Raw genomic sequence first — 25,456 nt, forward strand, 5'->3', positions numbered from 1 at the left:
CCCCTGTCCGTGGCTTGTGTCTGGTATTGCAGCTCGGCTCCATTGGAGTCGATGGGGCAGGGCTGCAATACCACACACAACCTGTGGACAGGGGTGGCGCTGTTTTTGGAAGAAAACTTTAGAATTACAAATCATTGACGTTATACAATTTTTCCAAATTTGTTTGTAATTACAATTTCTGTAAATCTGTAATGTGCCGGTGTCTCGAGAGCTTACCATTTATATCCGCGTGTGGAGGGGTCACATCCTTTAGGGGCAGGCATGCTCAACCTGCGGCCCTCCAGCTGTTGCAAAACTACAACTCCCACCATGCCCCTTCTGTAGGCTGATAGCTGTAGGTTGTCTGGGAATGATGGGAGTTGTAGTTTTGAAACAGCTGGAGGGCCGCAGGTTGAGCATGCCTGCTTTAGGGCATGTGGGTTTCTCCTGCGGATTTGCATGTAATAACCGCCGTGGGTCCGCAGACTGATTCGCTTGATTCAGTCGGCACAGAAGCCGCGGCAAAAAGGGTCAAAGGTTATAGGGTGTGGAAAGAAATTTAAAAAACACGATATAATCTATGGCACAGATTTCTCATCATAAACAATGGGAGGAGGACTTCAAAATGGCTGCCTTTAAAAGTCTTCCTTCCCCTCCCCTCCCAGTGGGACCAGTGAAGGCAGCTATACTTACCTGCTCCGCAAACACTGCGTCCGAGCTCCGTGGCCGTCATCCTCCAGACTTCTGGTCCCCGCATGTAAACTTCCTGCACAGGTGGGATTGAGAGCACTGCTACAGCCAATGGCTGGCCTCTGCGGTGACCTGTCCCCTTACGACATGTCACTCCTGGGTCACATGCTGAAAGGAGACAGGTCACCGCTGAGGCCAGCCATCGGCTGCAGAGGTGCATACAATCCCATCCGTGCAGAAAGCTTACATGTGGGATCTAGTAGTCTGGTTGAAAGGGAGACAGAACTGAGCGGCGAGGACTGGGCGAGTATAGCTCCCTTCACAAGTCAGACTGGGGCTCATTAAAGGGCATCTGTCAGCAGTTTTGTCCCTATGACACTGGCTGACCTGCTCCAGGTGCGCTTGGCAGCTGAAGGCATCTGTGTTGGTCCCATGTTCATATGTGCCCGAAATGATGTTTTATTATATGCAAATGAGTCTCTAGGACCAACGGGGGCGTTACCGTTACACCTACAGGCTCTGCTCTCACTGCAACTGCAGCGTTCTCTCCATTTTGATTGACAGGACCAGGCTTTATGACATTTTCACTGCTCACATATGAACATGGGACCAACACAGACGCCTTCAGCTGCCAAGCCCACATGTAACAGGTCAGCCGGGGTCATAGGGACAAAACTGCTGACAGATGCCCTTTATCCCCATGGAATATGCGCTGTGTGCACATACCCTAACGATACAAAAACTTACCAGACACCTTCATGGATTCAGACATTTCACTTTTTTTTTTTTTTACAGGGTCTAAAAATGTATTCTACATTGATAACGCTGCCCCACAGAGATCAGTGGCTGCCTGTGATCCCTGGAGCCGCTGATGATCTTGGGAGTACAATAAAACAGGAGACGAACAATCCATCTTCGGAAACTATTTTGGCGCGCGCCGACGAGTGGAGCGGATTCTTCTTGTCCTATTTTACCCAGGAAACAAGCAGCCACAGAGGTGCCGGGCAGCCCCTGATCTAGTCAGCTCCAGTGCTTCGATGGCCGTCTAGGCGTTGTGTCCCGTCTGATATAACAATTGGATCATGTCCAGAAAATACACAGTAGTAATCCACATACACAAACATATAAAAAGAAAATTCTACAAAAAATACTTCACAACTTTTTGGACAAGCGACTGTACAAATCGATCAAGTGCGCGGTTACTAAGGGAAAGAGCTTCAAGTGTGCGGACGGGTCACGGACAGGCAGTGCTACATCTCTAGAAGGGTAAGTACGGTGGCTCAGAGAGGACAAGCTCCATGCAGACGCCCGCCCAATGCCAGGTTTGAACCCAGGGCCCCACTGAGCAGAGCCGCACAGGAGTGCCATAGTCTTGTGTGTTCCCCGTCAGTCCGCAGAAGTGCTCGGGGGCGGAGAGGTGGGATAGCGCCACAGTTAGAACTTTGCCACCTGCCGCAGCGAGGCGCCCCTGCTGCAGTCTATGCGCAGAGATTGAATTCCTGAGTTGAAGCTGGCACACAGGATGGATGTGTTATCGCAAACTGCCAAAGACGAAAGGGGCCCCGAGCCGTCCAGGAACAGGCTGCTCAGACACGCTTTTGGAGAGAGGAAGAGAGAAGCAAAGTAGGAAACTTTCAAACCACAAAGTTATAAAGAGCAGCTCCGCTTCAGAAGCTAATATCTACAAAATAAACACTCAACATCGCATTCACGTCCCCACACTCCAGTCACAGCCGAAGCAGCGTACAAAATTCCGCAGCTAGCATTGTGGGAATGTAGTCTTTCCGCATGACTGAACTACATTTCCCACGATGCAACTCAGCAGAGCAAATAGGACAAAATACTAAAAGGTCTACAAACGCTTGATGTTAAAGGGGTATTCTAACTTTAGAAATTGATGATAATATGCCACCACTTTATAAAGGGTAGGGGTCCGTCCTCTGGGATCCCCACTCATCCTGAGAAGGAAGGGGCCTCAGCGATGTTTACTGCCCTGCACGACGGGGCCCCAGGGGGACTGCAGCACAATCCCATTCAAGGGAATAGGACCAGCAGCTTTACTATGGCGCTGAAGTGCAAGGAAAGCAACGCTAAATCAATGCCGTGGCCCTCTCATTCTCAGGACTGGGGAGGGTTGACCCCCGATCATCAAGTGATAGCATATCACTGGGATATTATATCATTTTATCGGAAGCGAGTACCCCTGTAAGTTGAGATATAGGAGGCCAATCACATACCAGCAGAATCCCGCTCCCAAACCTTCACAGTGCAGTCATGGGATGTGGTGGCCACTAGCGGGGTGTCCGACATTCCCTTCGGAAGGAAAATGCAGGACGTGGTGCTTTGCAGGTGCCCCTTATATTCACACACTATGTCTTTCGTCTGGCGGAGGTCCCACAGCTGTGAAGGAGACATATGGCTTCATTATAGGGTTGCACCGGGTATCGAATTATTGATACCCAATCAATACTTTTGTACTGGTATCAGGATTTGCCATTTACCGATACTAGGCTGCGCTACTGCACAGCCTAGTATCAGAGAACATGGCGCGCGCTGAGAGCAGCGCGCGCCATGTTCCCTCAGCAGCGCAGGGGAGAAGGAGAGACTCTCTCCCTCCCTCCCCACTATGCCGCTGCCACCAATGAGGAGAGAGAGGGGCGGAGGAGGGGAGGGGCTGTGGCCACTGCGCCACCAATGAAGATAATAAATGTTTAATACAGATACAGGAGGCGGGTGCGGGCGGCAGAATCACATAGCCAGCACCCAACCTCTGACAGGGAGCTGCGATCCGCGGCAGTTAACCCCTCAGGTGCCGCACTGATCGCAGCTCCCTGTCATAGAGGTCAGGTGCCAGCTATGTGATTCTGCCGCCGTCACCCGCCTCCTGTATTTGTATTAATGGATTAAAAACATTGGTGGCGCCCCCCCAGTATTAAATCATTGGTAGCGTCCCCAATTTCCCCAGTATTAAATCATTGGTAGCGCAGTGCGCCCCCCCCAACCCCCCCAGTATTAAATCATTGGTGGCGCAGTGTGCCCCCCCCCCCCCCAACCCCCCCAGTATTAAATCATTGGTGGCGCAGTGCACCCCCCCCAACATTAAATAATTGGTGGCGCAGTGCGTCCCCAATTTCCCCAGTATTAAATCATTGGTGGCAGTGGCCACAGGGTCCCCTCCCCTCCTCCTCATTGGTGGTGCAGTGGCAGCGGTGCAGCCCCAGCAGTGTAAGGGTCCATTCACACGTCCGCAAATTGCAGAACAATTCCGGACCCATTCATTTTCAATAGGGCCGCAAAAGATGCGGACAGCACACAGTGTGCTGTCTGCATCTGCACTTCCGCTCCGCAAAAAAATAGAACATGTCCTATTCTTGTCCGCAGACACGGACAAGAAAAGGCATTTCTATTCAAAGTGCCGGCCATGTGCGGTCTGCAAAATGCGGAACGCACATGGCCGGTGTCAGTGTTTTGCGGATCCGCAATTTGCGGACCCTAAAACACTTGCGGATGTGTGAATGGACCATTGTCCTGGGGCTCCGATCGGTTACCATGGCAGCCAGGATGCTACTGAAGCTGTAGGGAGAGTGTGAGGTCCGATTCACCCCAATAGAGATCCATCAGGGAGAATAGGACAAGGGATGACAGATCACAGGTTCTGGCCCCTAAGGGGGGAAATAGTTATTAAATAAAAAGTAAAGAAAAATTTTTTTTTCAAAAAATACACCAAAATATTAAGTATAAATCACCCCCTTTCCCAATTTTACATATAAAATATATAAACAGTAAATAAATAAAACATATTACATATTGCCACGTCCAAAAAGTCCAAAAAGTCCAAAAATATCTCCTATGCGTGAACGCTGTAACAGAAAAAAAAATTAATAAAAACTGTGCGATTCGCCATATTTTAGTCACCTTGTCCCCCCAAAAAATAGGATAGGACTGTTCGATTATGGGTCGGACATTCCATAAAATGCGGAATACACGCTGCTTTTTTGGTGTTTTATTATTTTTTTGCGTGGTATCGAATGGTATCGAGTATCACGATACTTTTTTATGCTATCGAAATCGAATCAAAATTTTGGAATCGTAACAACCTTAGTTCATTAAAGCTGAATTTAAGTTCCATCCACTGGAGATGCAGTTGAATATAAGCGATTGCTCTCTGTTAGCAGCCATGGCTCCCTGTAATGTATGGGAATGACAGGATTCCATACATCTCCAGGGCTGAGAAGGGCCACACGCACACACACTAGCCTGCTGGTCCGCCATATAGTTGGGGGAGTTTATAGAGATTTTACTTGTGGTCTTCCCAGAAGATGAACGGGATAAGTAAATCTGTAAAACAATCACCCACCTAAAAAAGCCATCAACACCCCCGGCCCGTGGTATCAATGTCTCACCGTGGCTTCACAGCCCTGTCCACCGAATCCATTGCTGCTGGTCACACAGTAATGGCCATCTTCACTGACATCGCAGTGCATCTGAATGTACTGCTTCACAGGGAACGTGTGCGCCACCTGCAGGTCACGGGTGTCCCAGAGACTGGAGAATGTAGAGAGATGAATGCTCATATGAAGAGATCAGTGAAGAAGCTGCATTACATGTGCAGGAGAGCCGGCCTTCCTTTCATGTGAAATGTACATCTTGGGTAAATCTAAGGGATGTCTTTTGCCATTTCTGAACGCTGGAGCAGAGGCAGGAGGTCCAACTGTGACCACTGAGAGTGAGAAGTTGGGTATCCTGGCTCGATTACTGGGAAAGTAGAGGAGGTGCCCCGCTGCCACTACCAGCGAAGTAGAGGAGGTGCCCCGCTGCCACTACCAGCGAAGTAGAGGTGCCCCGCTGCCACTACCAGCGAAGTAGAGGTGCCCTCCTGCCTCTACCAGCGAAGTAGAGGTGCCCCCCTGCCTCTACCAGCGAAGTAGAGGTGCCCCCCTGCCTCTACCAGCGAAGTAGAGGTGCCCCCCTGCCTCTACCAGCGAAGTAGAGGTGCCCCCCTGCCTCTACCAGCGAAGTAGAGGTGCCCCCCTGCCTCTACCAGCGAAGTAGAGGTGCCCTCCTGCCTCTACCAGCGAAGTAGAGGTGCCCCGCTGCCACTACCAGCGAAGTAGAGGTGCCCTCCTGCCTCTACCAGCGAAGTAGAGGTGCCCTCCTGCCTCTACCAGCGAAGTAGAGGTGCCCTCCTGCCTCTACCAGCGAAGTAGAGGTGCCCTCCTGCCTCTACCAGCGAAGTAGAGGTGCCCTCCTGCCTCTACCAGCGAAGTAGAGGTGCCCTCCTGCCTCTACCAGCGAAGTAGAGGTGCCCTCCTGCCTCTACCAGCGAAGTAGAGGTGCCCTCCTGCCTCTACCAGCGAAGTAGAGGTGCCCTCCTGCCTCTACCAGCGAAGTAGAGGTGCCCTCCTGCCTCTACCAGCGAAGTAGAGGTGCCCTCCTGCCTCTACCAGCGAAGTAGAGGTGCCCTCCTGCCTCTACCAGCGAAGTAGAGGTGCCCTCCTGCCTCTACCAGCGAAGTAGAGGTGCCCTCCTGCCTCTACCAGCGAAGTAGAGGAGGTGCCCCGCTGCCACTACCAGCGAAGTAGAGGTGCCCCGCTGCCACTACCAGCGAAGTAGAGGTGCCCTCCTGCCTCTACCAGCGAAGTAGAGGAGGTGCCCCGCTGCCACTACCAGCGAAGTAGAGGTGCCCCGCTGCCACTACCAGCGAAGTAGAGGTGCCCTCCTGCCTCTACCAGCGAAGTAGAGGTGCCCTCCTGCCTCTACCAGCGAAGTAGAGGTGCCCTCCTGCCTCTACCAGCGAAGTAGAGGTGCCCTCCTGCCTCTACCAGCGAAGTAGAGGTGCCCTCCTGCCTCTACCAGCGAAGTAGAGGTGCCCTCCTGCCTCTACCAGCGAAGTAGAGGTGCCCTCCTGCCTCTACCAGCGAAGTAGAGGTGCCCTCCTGCCTCTACCAGCGAAGTAGAGGTGCCCTCCTGCCTCTACCAGCGAAGTAGAGGTGCCCTCCTGCCTCTACCAGCGAAGTAGAGGTGCCCTCCTGCCTCTACCAGCGAAGTAGAGGTGCCCTCCTGCCTCTACCAGCGAAGTAGAGGTGCCCTCCTGCCTCTACCAGCGAAGTAGAGGTGCCCTCCTGCCTCTACCAGCGAAGTAGAGGTGCCCTCCTGCCTCTACCAGCGAAGTAGAGGTGCCCTCCTGCCTCTACCAGCGAAGTAGAGGTGCCCTCCTGCCTCTACCAGCGAAGTAGAGGTGCCCTCCTGCCTCTACCAGCGAAGTAGAGGTGCCCTCCTGCCTCTACCAGCGAAGTAGAGGTGCCCTCCTGCCTCTACCAGCGAAGTAGAGGTGCCCTCCTGCCTCTACCAGCGAAGTAGAGGTGCCCTCCTGCCTCTACCAGCGAAGTAGAGGTGCCCTCCTGCCTCTACCAGCGAAGTAGAGGTGCCCTCCTGCCTCTACCAGCGAAGTAGAGGTGCCCTCCTGCCTCTACCAGCGAAGTAGAGGTGCCCTCCTGCCTCTACCAGCGAAGTAGAGGTGCCCTCCTGCCTCTACCAGCGAAGTAGAGGTGCCCTCCTGCCTCTACCAGCGAAGTAGAGGTGCCCTCCTGCCTCTACCAGCGAAGTAGAGGTGCCCTCCTGCCTCTACCAGCGAAGTAGAGGTGCCCTCCTGCCTCTACCAGCGAAGTAGAGGTGCCCTCCTGCCTCTACCAGCGAAGTAGAGGTGCCCTCCTGCCTCTACCAGGGAAGTAGAGGTGTCCTGCTGCCACTACCAGGGAAGAAGAGGTGCCCTGCTGCCACTAACAGGGAAGTAGAGGTGCCCTCCTGCCACTAACAGGGATGTAAAGGTGCCCTCCTGCCACTTCCATGGAAGTAGAGGTGCCCTGCTGCCACTACCAGGGAAGTAGAGGTGCCCTGCTGCCACTAGCAGGGAAGTAGAGGTGCCCTGCTGTGACTATGGGGAAAGTAGAGGTGTCCTGCTGCCACTACCAGGGAAGTAGAGGTGCCCTCCTGCCACTACCAGGGAAGTAGAGGTGTCCTGCTGTGACTACCAGGGAAGTAGAGGTGTCCTGCTGTGACTACCAGGGAAGTAGAGGTGTCCTGCTGTGACTACCAGGGAGGTAGAGGTGTCCTGCTGTGACTACCAGGGAGGTAGAGGTGTCCTGCTGTGACTACAAGGGAGGTAGAGGTGTCCTGCTGTGACTACCAGGGAGGTAGAGGTGTCCTGCTGTGACTACCAGGGAGGTAGAGGTGTCCTGCTGTGACTACCAGGGAGGTAGAGGTGTCCTGCTGTGACTACCAGGGAGGTAGAGGTGTCCTGCTGTGTACAGAGCAAGTGTAGCTCAGGCTGAGCATTTTATTTTTTACTACTAGAGAGGAAGGGGGGAGTGAGGAGGAAAACCACAGCTGTAACCACCATCAGGAATTGTATTCAGAGGTGTAAGGCCTGGCTCTCCTGGGCACCATGTAAATATCGTAATGGATGAAATCACTTTTCCTATAAGAGTAGATCTGTAGCATTAGAGCCACCCTATAAATTAACTGTATAATTACCGGGTGCTTTTATCCTCCGAGGTCTGGACGACGTAGGACTCTCCGGGAACCCAGCACAGGTGAGTTACCTGCAGGAGAGAAAGCAGACATCAGGATCCTCTACCAGAACCCACCATGTGGACCCCCCGCTGACCGACCCGTGAATGGAGATTTAGGGTAGAGCTACACAGAGATCTTGGTCATGCAACAGCTGTCCCAAGTGACACGGTGTAGCAGAGCAGCCATAGAAGTGAATGGGGTTGCAGAGACTGAACTGCCCTGCTACACTGCCATACTTTACAGTGAAGGTATCTGCACTGAATACTCCCATCATGCAGCAAACTGTGCATCCAGAACGGACTATGTACACACCACAGCCTTGAAGCACACTATTCACTATATACTTTTTTTTTTTTTTTAACAAACTTTTTTTGTGGGGGATTTTTTTATTCTATTAAACTCTATTAAAGAGCATCTGTCGCCATGTCCAGGCGTCCTGCCCGGGAGGGTTGATCATGGTGAGTGAAATGAGCCATCTCTCTGCCATTGGTATTATTATTTTTAGTTCTATGCAAATAAGCTGCTCAGAGCACCAAGGGGCTGGCTTAGCCCCTCGGAGCACCGCTTCACTTCCACCTCTCAGTGAGATTGACAGGGCCAGGCATCCTCACTGCTCCTGAAACCTCCCGCATATGGCGGCGGCAGCACCATTGACACGTGTGCAGCGGAGATGAACCCCCGCATGAGATCTTCACTGTGCTGACGCATGCGCCATATTTATGTATATGGGGGGCATTTTTTAGTCTTGGATAACCCCTTTGAAGGGAATTTCCATAGAAATGAATGGAGTGGCTGCGTGCACAGGGTACGGGCTCCCCGTTCTTGTGATCGTTGGGGGGTCCAAGCATCCATCTTGTGGATAGGGGATATTTTAACATAACCAGAATACCTCTTTAACTTCAGGAAGCAAACTAATCACTTCACTGGGAGATCTGGCGACATTTGCCATGGGCACCCTACAATGACACTCTAGTGCACCAATGGGCTGACAGAGGAAGCCCCCTCATTACATGCCACAGTGGCTACTGACCACTGCATCTAAGGGGTTAAATGACTGGGATTTGAGGTACCCCCTGTATATTACAGTCAGCACACGTTGCTGATGACACTGGTACAGCTCCTGTGCCCATGCCAGTCACTGAATGTACCATTACGTGAGAACTTAATTCACACATAATGGTGCATCCTTTGTGAAAAGAAGTTAAAGGGTGTGTGTGATCGGTGGAGGGTCCCCGGGATTTCCAAAATCAGAAAGAAAAAAAATGGCATCATTTGAGTGGACGGCGGTGAAGCGCTGCAGCCCCCTTTGCTCTGCTAATGAGGCCAGGGCCGGCCTTTGGGGTGTGCGGGCTGTGCGGCCGCACAGGGCGCCATAGTAACAGGGGCGCTGGGCGGCCGACAGCTCGCAATGTAATATGCGGCAGGCGAGGCTGAACTTGTGTTCTCCCTCGGGGCGCCCCCTCCATCTCCCCTGTCTGACCTGCCTGCTGCCCCCGCCGCTGCCAATAAGAAGAGAGACAGGAGGAGGAGGGGAGGGGCTGTGGCCACTGCGCCACCAATGAAGAAAACTGACCTGAAATACAAATACAGGAGGTGGAATCAAATAGCCGGCACCCGACCTCTGTGACAGGGAGCTGCGATCAGCTGCAGTTGAGTTAACCCTTCAGGTGCGGTACCTGAGGGGTTAACTGCCGCTGATCGCAGCTCCCTGTCACAAAGGTCGGGTGCCGGCTATTTGATTCCGCCTCCTGTATTTGTATAAGAAACGTTGGTGGCACAGTGCGCCCCCCCCCTCCCCCCCAACACCCCAGTATAAGAAACGTTGGTGGCACAGTGCGCCCCCCCAACACCCCAGTATAAGAAACATTGGTGGCTCAGTGGGAAGTGCCAGTGAGGGTTAAAAAATTTTTTAAAAAAATTAACTCACCTCCTCCAGTTGATCGCGTAGCTGCCGGTCTCCTGTTTTCTTCAGGACCTGTGGTGACGTCACTGAGCTCATCACATGACCCATTGCCATGGTGATGGATCATGTGATGTATCATGTGATGAGCACAGTGATGTCACCACAGGTCCTTTGACAGGTCATGAAGAAAGAACAGAAGACGATCAATTGGAGGAGGTGAGTTAATTATTTTTTTTATTTTTTAACCCTCATTGGCACTGCCCACTGCGCCACCAATGTTTATTATATTGAGGGGGGCGCACTGCGCCACCAATGTTTATTATATTGAGGGGGGGCGCACTGCGACACCAATGTTTATTATATTGAGGGGGGGGGCGCACTGCGACACCAATGTTTATTATATTGAGGGGGGGCGCACTGCGCCACCAATGTTTATTATATTGAGGGGGGCGCACTGCGCCACCAATGTTTATTATATTGAGGGGGGGGCGCACTGCGCCACCAATGTTTATTATATTGGGGGGGGGCGCACTGCGCCACCAATGTTTATTATACTGGGGTGTTGGGGGGGCGCACTGCGCCACCAATGTTTATTATACTGGGGTGTTGGGGGGGGGCGCACTGCGCCACCAATGTTTATTATATTGGGGGGGGCGCACTGCGCACAACGATGGGTTAGGGAAATTTCACAGCAGAGTGCGCATGCGCTGGGAGCCTCGCCGGCGGTTAGGGTAGGGAAAAATTATGGGCCAGTGCACAGGTGCGGTGATCGGATGGATGTTCTCAGCTGGACACCGGCCGACACTGCGCATGCGCTGGGAGCCTCACCAGCGGTTAGGGTAGGGAAAAAGCACTGACCCGTACGTAATTTTTCCCTTCCCTAACCGCTGGTGAGGCTCCCGGTGCATGCGCAGTGTCGGCCGGTGTCCAACTGAGAACATCCATCCGATCACTGCGCCTGCGCACTGGCCCATAGTTTTTCCCTACCCTAACCGCCGGCAAGGCTCCTGGCGCATGCGCACTCTGCTGTGAAACTTCCCTAACCTGTCGTTGTGCGCCTGCGCGGCGCTGCACACCTCCTCACGTCATGTCCGGTGCGACCGGAAATGACGAAGGTAGGGAAATCTCACGAAGTAGGGAAGTATAACATTACACCGGCCTTTGGGGTGTGCGGGCTGGTAACTACTTGGTTGGATAGTCAGCCAGCCTATGCCATGATGCCAGCAACAAGCAGTGTTTTTTGTTTTTTTTGGGGGGGGGGGGGGGGCGCCACAAGGTTAGCTCGCACAGGGCGCCTGAACACCTAAGGCCGGCCCTGAATGAGGCCCCCACCAATATCACACGGATGACCTGTCCTGAGAAACACTTCTACAGGCAGGTCTCTACAGAATGCTGGATGCTGCTGCCCCCTGCTGGACAACTGCAGTAAAATCCCCTCCTCGTGCTGTGTGAATGCACAGCCTAAACCTACCAGATTTCTGGACACGGCGGCTTTCAGCAGACATTGCCCGGACTCTACGTCCCATTGACACAGGGTGTTGTCTCGAGACCCCGTCACCAGTTTGGCACAATCTGCAAACAACAGAAAGAAATCAGTTCTCCCAATTTTTAGGCTGAAGCATCCCGGCCACAAGTGGGGGGGGGGGGGGACGCAGAGGCTAGCAGATGTCCCCCACATATCCCCATTAATAACCACACGGAGGAGCGAGTACTGACCAGGGCTTACTGCCAATCCAGTGACAATTAAATGATGTCCCATGAACTTCTGAGCGCTGCTGGCTTTACAGTGCAGGTCCCACATGAGAACCGTCTTATCCCGAGAGGCGCTGAATAAACGGTTCGATCCGAACACGCAGCTGACCTGTAGGGTGGAGACACAACACGGTCTGGAGTACGGGCGTCACGACCCCATCTATAAACGCCATCTCCACCCTTGTCACAAGATTACCTTCGACACCTCTCGCTCGTGCCCTACAAACCTCTTCAGGGCGGTGCCCGCCCTCCAGTTAGACACGATCACAGCCTGTGAGATGGAAAAGTGGCACCGTTACGGCTTGCAAGCACCAAGTTTAGCAGGATGAGGTCGGATGGATTCTGTTCGCCGGGTAAAGGGCGATCAGACCCTGATAAATGACTGATCTGCATAGGGATCAATGCCTGTGTCCGCAGACCTCCATAAGTGACAACCCCTTCTATGCACCGCAGACCAGTTTGTGCCCCCGCCCAAAATTTTAGACCATTTCCCATTACTGACATTCATCATTGTTTTTTACAAAATAAAACCACTTTTTTTATAACCTATAATTATTCTTTTTTAGTCCCACTAGGGGGCCTGGCTCTTATAATACACTGGTATACACTGTACATCAATGTATTACGGCCTACAAGGCAGGGGCGGATTGGGAACTAAAGGTGTCCCCCAAATGGACAGCGGGTGGGGCAGCACACGTAGGCAGGGTCAGCAGTACCATAGCACAGCACAAAGTACTGGGGGTTATTTACAGATTGCGACAATTTCGGCAAAGAAAAAAGTCTGGAACTTGATTTGCGACTTTTTTTTTTACTTGATTTTGCGCCGTCGAGTAGCAGGGGCCGGAGCTTCGGCACTGATAAATTTGCCATCTTTTATGCCTTGAAACAGGCGTTAAAAAAGAGTGAAAAGTACAGCAATCAGGGCTGAAGTAGCACCTAATTATGAGACCTGAGCCTCTTCCGAAGGCCTCATGCACACGACCGTATGTGTTTTGCAAAAAAAGGATCCGCAAAAAATATGGATGACGTCCGTGTGCATTCCGTATTTTGCGGAAAGGAACAGCTGGCTCCTAATAGAATAGTTCTATCCTTGTCCGTAATGCGGACAATAGGACATGTTCTATTTTTTTTGCGCAAACAGAATGCACACGGAGTAACTTCTGTTTTTTGCAGACCCATTGAAATGAATGGTTCCACATACGCAAAAAAAAACGGAACAGACACGGAAAGAAAATAAGTTTGTGTGCATGAGCCCTAAATCAGGCGAATCCTCCGGCAACGCAGGGTAAAAACAAAGAGCAGCATAAAGAGCCAGTCTCTGTAAATGACCCCCCTGCCTCAGGATTACCAAATACCACAGTGCAGCACAAAATGCTGCCCCAAAAGCTGCCTTTCTGTGGTGGCCAGCACCAGCCGCCACATCCTGTCCTCCTCCTCCTGACCTAGGCCACAGCCCAAGCCCGCCCTACCTTCAGCTGTCCCCGTCTGCTGCTGTCCTCTTCTAGCCTCTGACCTGAGAAGTCTGCATCACTGTGCCATTTGTACATTGCCTCATACAGCGGCCTTCGAGGGTGAATGGCAGGGGAGTCCGGCGGGTGAACAGCCTGTCACATCCATCCTGCCGCTAGTTCACGCGTGCCCCCGGACTGCCGCTCCGTCCCCATTGACTATAATAGGGGAGGAGTTCCGGTGGCAGCACAGCAGCGCACACCGAGAGGCAGCCGGACTAAGGCTGGTTTCACACGGGCGTTGCACAATTTTTCCATGCGAGTGCAAAGTGTTTTAATGCGTTTTGCACGCGTGTGAGAAAAATCGGCATGTTTGGTACCCAGACCCGAACCCGGACTTCTTCACAGAAGTTCCGGTTTGGGTTCAGTATTCTGTAAATTTTATTATTTTCCCTTATAATATGGTTATAAGGGAAAATAATAGCATTCTATAATACAGAATGCTTAGTAGAAGGTCACTTGAGGGTTAAAAAATAAAAATGTATTAACTCACCTCCTCCAATTGATCGTGTAGCTGCCGGTCTCCTGTTCTTTCTTCAGGACATGTCAAAGGACCTGTGGTGACGTCACTGAGCTCATCACATGGTCCAATCACATGGTTCATCACCACGGTGACGTCACCACAGGTCCTGAAGAAAGAAGAGGAGACCGGCAGCTACGCGATCAATTGGAGGAGGTGAGTTAATTTTATTTTTTAACCTTCAATTGACCTTCTACTTAGCATTCTGTATTAAAGAATGCTATTATTTTCCCTTATAACCATCTTATAAGGGAAAATAAAACAGTGAATAGACTTTCATCCTAGCAACCATGCGTGAAAATTGCACCGCATCCGCACTTGCTTGCGATTTTCACGCAGCCCCATTCACTTCTATGGGGCCTGCGTTGCGTGAAAAACGCACAATATAGAGCATGCTGCGATTTTCACGCAATGCACAAGTGATGCGTGAAAATCACCGCTCATGTGCGCAGCCCCATAGAAATGAATGGGTCCGGAATCAGTGCGGGTGCAATGCGTTCACCTCACGCATTGCACCCGCGTGGAAAACTCGCCCGTGTTAAAGAGGCCTAAAACTACGACATGCAGTACTTTTAGTCCGGCTGCCTCTCGCCGTGCTGCTGCCGGAACTCCGCCCCCGTCCCCATTATAGTCAGTCAATGGGGACGGAGTGGCAGTCCGGGGGCACACGTGAACTAGCGGCAGGACGGATTCGACAGGCTGTTCACCTGCCGGAACAGCCTGCCGGACTCCCCTGCCGCTAGTGTGAAGCTAGCCTTAGTTTGCGCATTAAAAAAGTTGCATCTGTGCAGAGAAATGTCACACGTCTCCAGGAAAGTCTTCACCACTGAAAACAGACGAAGAAAAGTACACCAGTCCTGGGGTGAAGTATAAATTAGGCCTCATGCACACGACCGTGCCGTTTTTTGCAAAACGGAACGGGCGGCCCATTGTAGAAATGCCTATTCTTGTCTGCAAAACGGACAAGAATAGGACATGCTATTTTTTTTTTGCGGGGCCACGGAACAGTGCAACGGATGCGGACAGCACACGGAGTGCTGTCCGCATCTTTTGCGGCCCCATTGAAGTGAATGGGTCCGCACCCGAGCTTCAAAAACTGCGGCTCGGATGCGGACCCGAAAAACGGTTGTGTGCATGAGGCCTTAGACTGTTTTTGCAACAAATTCAGGCACAAAAAAAGGCGCACCTACGTAAATAGATCGGAAAAAAAGTTGCAAAAGTTTGAAAACTTCTGACTTTGTCTTAAAAAAATCCAAATAAACAAATGAGACGCAAAAGCCTCCAAAACAGGCGGAATTTCAGTAGTAAATGCGACTAAAAAAATAAGACTGTCTAAAACTGCATTTTTTGGACAAAAAAAACAGGCGCAAACACTTCAGTAAAGGTGTCCCCATCATTTTTCGACAACATGTTGTCCTGTTTGCAGGCGTAGTGAGACACACATTTTTTGGAGGTCTTTTTTGTTTCTTTCACCCTGTTTTTGCTGCGGGAAGATGCTCCTAATTTATGATGGGGTGTGCGCTTCGTCATAAATCAGGCGCATCTTTGGTAGTCCTTGCGCCTGCCGGAAAATCTGAAGTTTTTTTCAGCAACATTTACGTTGGTTTTTTTTATGTAAAATTTATATATTTATCAGGGCTGGAGCCTGGCCCCCGCCACTACTATGTAAATGTTGTCACGCGGGCGTTTAAAAAGCCACAAAAAGGAGGTTGTGCAATAACTTTATGCCAAAAAGAGGCATAAAACGGTTAGTAAGTGACCCCCAGTGTCTCCGTAATCTCTGCCCGGCAGAAATCTGAGCCCTGCTGTGTTAATTACAAGGCAGAGCCGCTCGGAGCGCAGCTGACAGGTATCCATTGCAGTTAAGCACTTACCTTGTCTTTGCCGCCTGACACACAGAGGTCCGATTTCAGAGCAGCGATGGACGTGACGGCGTCATTGTGGGCCTGGCTGTGCTGCTGGATGGCCTGCACCGGCGCGCTCTCCTCCACATGACTGTCGGCCCTGCGTGCGATGTATAATACTGTAAAGGCACGAGGCCATGGATGATGCACAATGCTGCAGTCTATGGAGTGGTGTGCGGGAGGCAGAGCTACATACCGCGACCCCCAAGATCTCGGCTGACATACAGCGCAAGTGGTGCGGTTTTTTTTTACGAAGATTTTGCGACTGCTTCCCCATTAAAATCTGCTTAACCTATATGACGGCCGCTGGTTTTATCGGGAATCTGTGCCGCAGTTTACACGGCGTGGATTTAAAATCCGTATCACAAAAAAGAATGTGTGTCAATTCCTGGCTCTACCAGGCTGAAAGCGCTTTGGGTAGTCACGGATTAGCCCCATTGTAACTTAAAGGGGTATTCCTGTTGTTTGAAGTTATCCCCTATAACTATTAGATCAGTGGGGGTCCTTCTGTGGGAGCCCCCACTGATCATGATAACAGGTGCCTCGTACCCCCTACAGCCCCCTTGAAATGAAGAGAGTAGCCGATCACACGTGCGTGCAGCCGCTCCATTCAGTTCTATGGGAATTCCTGACCTAGTGGAGCGCTGCACTCGGCTATCTTCGGCACTCCCATAGAAATGAATGGAGAGTCCGTGTCCCTGTGCGACTGGCTGCTCTGTTCATTTCAGGGGGTAAGGGGCCCTGTTCTCGTGATCGGGGGAGGGGTGTTCCCAGAAGTAGTACCCCCGCCATCTACCATGTGAATAGCGGATAACTTGAAACAACCAGAATACCCCTTTACAAGGCCAGGGTCGGTCTTGGATTTCGGCAGCAGGTTTCATGGCAAAAATACAATCTGATTTACCGTATCTGATGCAGATTTGCGCCCTTAGATATTTGGAACCACGATGCAATGGGACATTACTGAAGCGTCGCTGCGTGGCGGGTGACAGGGACACATTCCATACTGAGCCCGTGACCCCCAGTTTTTACCATCGCTGGTTGAACATTGACCCAGTCCTACGTTTACCTGTATTTGGAGCTGTTCCGCTTGACCTTACTCTGGAGTTTTCCCATTATCCTGACTGGGGGCGGATGACAGGAGTCGGCGAAGCGATAAAGACATCAGGATTCCTGAGCTGCGGCCTGTCAGGAGGAAACACGAGAGGTGAACGTCCGATAATCTGGAAACGCCAACGTGCGGGCCTTGTATATGGAGCGGACAGGTATCTGCTCATCATCAATGGGAGCAACACAATATTCGGGGTGTCCATGTGAACCCCTCAGCTTAGGGTACTTTCACACTAGCGTAAGGCCTCTTGCACACGACCGTATGGCTTTTTCAGTATTTTGCAGTCCGCAAAAAATATGGATGACATCCGTGTGCATTCCGTTTTTTGAAGAATGGAACAGCTGGCCCCTGATAGAACAGTCCTATCCTTGTCCGTTACACGGACAATATTAGGACGTGTTCTATCTTTGAACGGAAATACGGAAGCATACAGAGTACCTTTCGTTCTTTTTGCGGATCCACTGAAATGAATGGTTAAGTATATGGAACGCAAAAAACGGACCGTAAACGGAAAAAAAAAACGTTCATGTGCAAGAGGCCTAAGAAGAATCTGGCACTGCCTGCCGGATCCGGAAATCCGTATGCAAACGGATATCCGGTGTCATCCGGAAAAAAACAGATCTGGTATTTATCTTTTTTCACATTTTTAAAGGTCTGGGAATGTGCAGATCGGGAAACCGGATCAGTTTTTCCGGAACACTGGATACCGGATCTGTCATAATACATTTCAATGGAAATCCGGCAAGTTTTCCGGAATTTTGGCTGGAGAAAATACAGCAGCATGCTGCAGTATTTTCTCCGGCCAAATACCGTAAGAGGGATTGAACTGATGCAACGGATTTCTCTCCATTCAGAATGCATTAGGATAAAACTGATCAGTTTTTTCCGGTATTGAGCCCCTAGGATGGAAAACGTTAACGCTAGTGTGAAAGTGCCCTTAGCAATGCCCCCCAGGCTCCTGCCACTGATCGACCACAAACGAGAACTTATGGAAATAAAGGAAGCGAAGCGACATAATGTGACCCCCGGAAACCAGCAGTTAAAGGGAAAGCACCAAAAACATCCACTGACGCGTCATGTAGACTGAAAAACGGTCATGGGGATCCACCATCTTGGGGAGCGAAGATGGATAGATCTACTTACCTGTCTGTCTGTCTGTGATGTCTTCGGGGGATCAGTGACTCATTACAATCTTCTTCCAGGCTTAGCAGATTACAGACTATCCAGATTACGGATGCTTTGCGGTATTTTCCGTCCGCCCTCTTAGTTTTCGGTGGGTTAATCAGTGATCACACACAACAGATAGGGACAGACAGACGAGGCGCGGCGGCGGTGTCTCTCACCCGGCATTATGTTGCTATGGGAGACGGTAAATCTCATTAGGATAAACGGCGTCAGTCTGATTGACGTGACCCCTCTGGGTCGCCCGCTGTGGGGAGAGGAGGGCTCAGGGGGGCATGACAATATATCACCTGCGGGGGCCACTGGGAATCAAATAATCATCTATTTATCACCAGCGCTGGAATATCCCTTTAATAACAGGACAACTGTAAAGGGATATTTAAAGGGATATTAGGTAAAGAATAGATAGACAGGGGATGACTCGGGCGGTGTTCACACACATGTATCCAGGACACTGCGGCATATAAGGGGACACACTGTACATTACCTCGCTCGGCGCCTCTAGTTGCCCCTGGGGCTTCTCCATCCTCCACCACCTTCTACCGCCGTCTCCCTGTCTCCTTAGAGACGCGGCGCCGCCGGTTACCAGGGACCGAGCGTCACCTGGAAAACCCTCCCCGTCGAGCCAGACACATTGGTTCCGCCTCTTACAGTTCGGTGAATGTCCCGGTGCCCGAGGGCAGTTATTACCCCCCTGACCTGACATATTCCCTGAGCTAAATAAGAATTCCTATCCTTACAGTCAGTGAGGAAGACGTGCTAAACTGGTGCAACCAATCGGATTTCATTATTAAAGGGGGGATCTGACAAATGAGAGCTGCGATTTGATTGGTTGCTATGCCCCCATGTAATATAAATACCTCCATTGCTGCCCCACAGAATTGATAATGTCCCTATTAGTGCCCCAGTAATAGAAATGCCCCCATTAGCGCCCCCCCAGTAATAGTAATGCCCCCATTAGCGCCCCCCCAGTAATAGTAATGCCCCCATTAGCACCCCCCCAGTAATAGTAATGCCCCCATTAGCGCCCCCCAGTAATAGTAATGCCCCCATTAGCGCCCCCCCCCAGTAATAGTAATGCCCCCATAAGCGCCCCCCAGTAATAGTAATGCCCCCATTAGCGCCCCCCCAGTAATAGTAATGCCCCCATTAGCGCCCCCCAGTAATAGTAATGCCCCCATTAGCGCCCCCCCAGTAATAGTAATGCCCCCATTAGCGCCCCCCAGTAATAGTAATGCCCCCATTAGCGCCCCCCAGTAATAGTAATGCCCCCATTAGCGCCCCCCAGTAATAGTAATGCCCCCATTAGCGCCCCCATTAATAGTAATGCCCCCATTAGCGCCCCCCAGTAATAGTAATGCCCCCATTAGCGCCCCCAGTAATAGTAATGCCCCCATTAGCGCCCCCCAGTAATAGTAATGCCCCCATTAGCGCCCCCATTAATAGTAATGCCCCCATTAGCGCCCCCCAGTAATAGTAATGCCCCCATTAGCGCCCCCTATTAATAGTAATGCCCCCATTAGTGCTCCCAGTAGCGCCCCCCCAGTAATAGTAATGCCCCCATTAGTGCTCCCAGTAATAGTAATTCCCCCATTAGTGCCCCCCAGTAATAGTAATTCCCCCATTAGTGCCCCCCAGTAATAGTAATGCCCCCATTAGTGCTCCCAGTAGCGCCCCCCAGTAATAGTAATGCCCCCATTAGTGCCCCCCAGTAATAGTAATGCTCCCATTAGTGCCCCCTAGTAATAGTAATTCCCCCATTAGTGCCCTCCAGTAATAGTAATTCCCCCATTAGTGCCCCCCAGTAATAGTAATGCCCCCATTAGTGCTCCCAGTAGCGCCCCCCAGTAATAGTAATGCCCCCATTAGTGCTCCCATTAGTGCCCCCTAGTAATAGTAATTCCCCCATTAGTGCCCCCCAGTAATAGTAATTCCCCCATTAGTGCCCCCCAGTAATAGTAATGCCCCCATTAGTGCTCCCAGTAGCGCCCCCCAGTAATAGTAATGCCCCCATTAGTGCCCCCCAGTAATAGTAATGCTCCCATTAGTGCCCCCTAGTAATAGTAATTCCCCCATTAGTGCCCTCCAGTAATAGTAATTCCCCCCATTAGTGCCCTCCAGTAATAGTAATTCCCCCATTAGTGCTCCCAGTAGTGCCTCCAGTAATAGTAGTACTGTCACGGTCTCTCCCCTGACAGGGGTCAGAAGATCTAAGAGACTGGCTGCCCGTGATGTGATCTGACAGCCTCTCTGGTTTCACTGGTTTCTGTGTGGTTGCTGGTTATGACCGCACCTCTGGTCTCAGGTGTAGCTTAGTGGTCATTCCAACTCCTCCAGTTAGTCTGGTCTCACCCATCATGCTATGCGGTTGATAGCTCCTTTCTGGTTGTGGAAGTGCTGGTGCTGGTTCTCCTCGGAGTTCCTGCTCGTCCGCGTACTTCGGAGTTAAGTGTCTCTTCCTTATTTCTTGTTTGTGGTATTCCCCTATCTCTTGGTATTAGGCCTGAGGGAGTCTCCTGTTCCTTCAGCTGGGAAGAAACAGGACTTATTGTCCTGACACTATTTCCAGGGCCCTTTAGGGTCAGATAGGGCTCTAGGTTCCTGCGTATGAACATTCCTACCATCGAGGTCTGTTCATACTGATAGTAGTCAGGGCTCGGTTCAGGGATTCTCTAGGTGGTGACCTTTCCCCTTTCCCTAGTTTCTAGGCCTAGTACCTTTTCCCTTCCCTCTTGTGTTCGGTGTGGAGTTTCCTACCCACACCGTGCCGTCACAAATGCCCCCAGTAACAGTAATGCCCCCAGTAGTGCCCCCCAGTAATAGTAATGCCCCTAGTAATAGTAATGCCCCCTAGTAATAGTAATGCCCTCTTTAGTGCCCCCTAGTAATAGTAATGCCCCCTTTAGTGCCCCCTAGTAATAGTAGTGCCCCCTGGTAAAAGTAATGCCCCCATTAGTGCCCCCTGGTAAAATTAATGCCCCACCAGTAATAGTAATGCCCCATTAGTGCCCCCAGTAATAGTAATGCCCCCATTAGTGCCCCCAGTAATAGTAATGCCCCATTAGTGCCCCCAGTAATAGTAATGCCCCCATTAGTGCCCCCAGTAAAAGTAATGCCCCCATTAGTGCCCCCTGGTAAAATTAATGCCCCACCAGTAATAGTAATGCCTCATTAGTGCCCCCAGTAATAGTAATGCCCCCATTAGTGCCCCCCTGCATTAATGAGCGCCCACAATGGAAGCCTCATTAGCAACAGACCTTGTAGGAAAATACCGGCAATTATATAAACGACCGGCACCCGCAGGGCCACTAAATTACCGGACAGGTGGCAACCCTATGGAGCCCAGACCGAAACAATATTTTCCCAGCTTGCTGTCTTTAAGCATGGCCCTATGTCAGAGCTGACGGATCCCACTGACGGGAAAATGTCACCAGGGTGCCTAGTATGCATAACCACCAATTTTGGCGGGAACGGTCCACCATCCTATGTGTATGTGGGTGTGCCGACTTTCCCGGATATCAGGGGAAAGAAGGGTCAGACAAATTTCAACATGCCCGATCCTCTGTCCTTGCAGCATCAGAGATGCTTATTCCCCTCTCCCCGTTGAGAACACATGCATGCTCGGCTGAACCAAGTATGCATGTGTATGCACAGCTGCTAACAGCCCCCAATTTTCTGAGACAATCCGGCAAATTCGGGTTTGTCCCAACCCAGGTGGGACTTTTGTAGTTCCCAGCCGCTTGTGGACACATCACTGTGGCCAGTGATTGAACCCTGTCTTGAATTTTGCATGTCCGGTACCAGAAGGAGCTGGACCGGACCATCGGTGCCGGAAGAGAGCAGTGGGGAGCAAGCAAGCGCCTTTCTTATGTTAGTTACAGCGATGTCCAGGGACTGTATAAAATTAGGTTTAATGTGGACGACCCCTTTAAGACAACCCGATTAAAGGGGTTATAAGTGACTAGAAACAGAATCTTTTTTCCATAAATAGCGCCACTCTTGGGCATTGACCGGTATTGCAGCTCAGTCCTATTCATTTTAGAGGGGTTGTCCAGCCATCCCCCGCTATTCCCGCATTGCCTGGGTACCATGTGCACTTGGCAGCTGAAGACATCTGTGTTGGTCCCTTGTTCATATGTGCCCACATTGCTGAGAAAAATGATGTTTTACTATATGCAAATGAGCCTCTAGGAGCAACGGGGGCGTTACCATTACACCTAGAGGCTCCGCTCTCTCTGTAACTGCCGCATCCTCTGCATTTTGATTGACAGGAGCAGGTGTGATGGCCTTTTCCCTGCCTGGTCCTGTCAATCAAAGTGCAGAGGGTGTAGCAGCTGCAGAGAGAGCAGAGCCTCTAGGTGTAATGGTAACGCCCCCGTTGCTCCTAGAGGCTCATTTGCATATATTACAACATAATTTTTCTCAGCAATGCGGGCACATATGAACATGGGACCAACACAGACGCCTTCAGCTGCCGAGCGCTCATGTAACAGGTCAGCCGGCTTCATAGGGACAAAACTGCTGACAGATGCCCTTTAAAGCTGCAGTACCAGACACAACCTGTCGACAAGAGTGGTGCTGTTTTCAGTCACATTCCTTAGTGTGAACACGCTCTGCCAGGGATGGGTTGGAGGGTAAATAGTTAACGGGCCCCCTCTCAGGTTGTCATATGACTGGTCTCGTCGCTGTCATCAGCAGGTCCTCCATGTTTGGTTGTCGTCGGCTCTGACGCTGTCTGTGTAACTGGTATAACGTGTTCAGCCTGACTTACCGGTGAAGGAGAACGGAAACTACACGACTCCTACACCGCAGTGACTGGAATATAAAGAGGGCGGCCATTTAGTGTCATCGGATCTACATTAAGTTCGTTTAGAATCTGCTGTTGGTAAGTGGAGACCGTCAGCAAGCAGATCTCGTATTCTTACTATGATTATATATCAGTGCTTGATACTAGGGACCAAGCGGTGGGTTGGATTGGGTGGGCTGCCTCATGAAGACAAGCCGCCTCCAGGGGTCCGGCTCCTGTACCCCCCAGGTGATCAGTGGCTGTAATACATAGACGCGCCAGAGAGGGAGCTGGCGCTCCATACATCATCCTACTTGCTGATGGTTTCCATACAAAGTTGATTTTACTACTATCTACAGAGTGATACTGAACGGAAAAAAAGAAAGTGTTTCCTAGTCAGACGCATCTCTAGGAAAGCTAAATCTGACAACCTACGATTGCCATTCCACAACCGCCAGGTTGTCAGCAATCGACTCTTGAAACCTGAAAGTCAGATTTGAGTAGTGATGCTGTAATGTTGGAAAGGAGCCGTGTACCTGTATGTAGCAGGCAGATTGGCTGTCAGGAGCCTGGGAAAGCTGGGTGGCCATGACATCACAGGGCGTTCCCCCACTAGGTACTGTACATACTGGTGGAGACGGAAACATGAGAAACTCCCATCATCACCAGCACTCCCCAGCCTGCCAGCCGTGCTTGTGAAATGGAGATACTGGTAACCTTATCATTTTACTGGGAGAACTGGTAAAACGCGTTGTCCCTGACTTACGGAAAACAATCATAAATCCCATCCCAGAGACCTTCATAGAACAATGTGTCCATTCACTGAAAGCAATCACACCCAGCTTTCCTAGAGTCCTGAACAGCACATTTTTTGTAGTGAATAACCCTGGCGACTGATGGTAAATAGGTAACCTAGTCTGGGGGCAACGTCCTGTACAGCGCCCTGACCTCCGGACATGGCCGCAGCACCCAGATAGATAGATAGACAGATATCTATTAATAATAGCATAAGACTGGAACTCGGCCGAAAACCTTAACCTGATGGACCCCAATGTAAGTGAATAGGATCTGTCAGGATGGGCCGGGATCAGCTGGTGACATTGGGCCCTGACCAGTGTAGTCATCTGTGACCATTCACATTTCGCAGAAATTTTAGCAGTTTTTTCGCAGATCGAGCGGGCGTGTCCTTTATATACACATCCCTCATGTCACTGAATAGATCTGCTCTGGTAACATTGTGTCCTGCAGCTCCAGTCTCTCCAGCTGTGGTGGAACTACAATTCCCATCATTTCTCTTGCAGAGATAGCATGCATTCAGCAGTCTGCACTCATTGGTCACCATACATTATCCTATCGGGGGCGTCTACTCCAGAGCAGAACATCTGACGGCTTCTGTTATGGGGGGAGTCACCTCCGGAGCAGAACATCTGACGGCTTCTGTTATGGGGGGCGTCTCCTCCAGAGCAGAAAATCTGACGGCTTCTGTTATGGGGGGCGTCACCTCTGGAGCAGAACATCTGACAACTTCTGTTATGGGGGGCGTCTCCTCCAGAGCAGAACATCTGACGGCTTCAGTTAGGGGAGGCGTCTACTCCAGAGCAGAACATCTGACGGCTTCAGTTATGGGGGGCGTCTACTCCAGAGCAGAACAACTGACGGCTTCTGTTATGGGGGGCGTCACCTCTGGAGCAGAACATCTGACAACTTCTGTTATGGGGGGCGTCTCCTCCAGAGCAGAAAATCTGACGGCTTCTGTTATGGGGGGCGTCACCTCCGGAGCAGAACATCTGACAACTTCTGTTATGGGGGGCGTCTCCTCCAGAGCAGAACATCTGACGGCTTCAGTTATGGGGGGCGTCTACTCCGGAGCAGAACATCTGACGGCTTCAGTTATGGGGGGCGTCTACTCCAGAGCAGAACAACTGACGGCTTCTGTTATGGGGGGCGTCTCCTCCGGAGCAGAACATCTGACGGCTTCTGTTATGGGGGGCGTCTCCTCCGGAGCAGAACATCTGACGGCTTCTGTTATGGGGGGCATCTCCTCCAGAGCAGAACATCTGACGGCTTCAGTTATGGGGGGCATCTCCTCCGGAGCAGAACATCTGACGGCTTCTGTTATGGGAGGGCATCTCCTCCGGAGCAGAACATCTGACGGCTTCTGTTATGGGGGGCATCTCCTCCAGAGCAGAACATCTGACGGCTTCAGTTATGGGGGGCATCTCCTCCGGAGCAGAACATCTGACGGCTTCTGTTATGGGGGGGCATCTCCTCCGGAGCAGAACATCTGACGGCTTCAGTTATGGGGGGCATCTCCTCCGGAGCAGAACATCTGACGGCTTCTGTTATGGGGGGGCATCTCCTCCGGAGCAGAACATCTGACGGCTTCAGTTATGGGGGGCATCTCCTCCGGAGCAGAACATCTGACGGCTTCAGTTATGGGGGGGCGTCTCCTCCGGAGCAGAACAACTGACGGCTTCAGTTATGGGGGCGTCTCCTCCGGAGCAGAACAACTGACGGCTTCTGTTATGGGGGGCTTCTACTCCAGAGCA

The 25,456-nt window shown here is 51.3% G+C and overlaps 1 protein-coding gene across 1 annotated transcript; it reads right to left on the reverse strand.

Annotated features, from left to right (window-relative positions):
- Nucleotides 1-415: 415 nt before the first annotated feature.
- WDR31 (WD repeat domain 31) lies at nt 416-18,701 on the reverse strand. The gene is made up of 10 exons (XM_040404928.1): nt 18,609-18,701; nt 16,898-17,013; nt 15,799-15,928; nt 12,093-12,167; nt 11,861-12,005; nt 11,616-11,716; nt 8,203-8,270; nt 5,073-5,214; nt 2,907-3,069; nt 416-2,264 (listed from the first exon to the last, which is right to left on the reverse strand). The coding sequence occupies exons 2-10, from the start codon at nt 16,942-16,944 to the stop codon at nt 2,104-2,106; spliced, it is 1,032 nt and encodes a 343-aa protein (XP_040260862.1). The 5' UTR covers nt 16,945-17,013; nt 18,609-18,701; the 3' UTR covers nt 416-2,103.
- Nucleotides 18,702-25,456: the final 6,755 nt, after the last annotated feature.

The sequence above is a fragment of the Bufo bufo genome, chromosome 8, assembly GCF_905171765.1.
Source record: "Bufo bufo chromosome 8, aBufBuf1.1, whole genome shotgun sequence".
Lineage (NCBI taxonomy): Eukaryota > Metazoa > Chordata > Amphibia > Anura > Bufonidae > Bufo > Bufo bufo.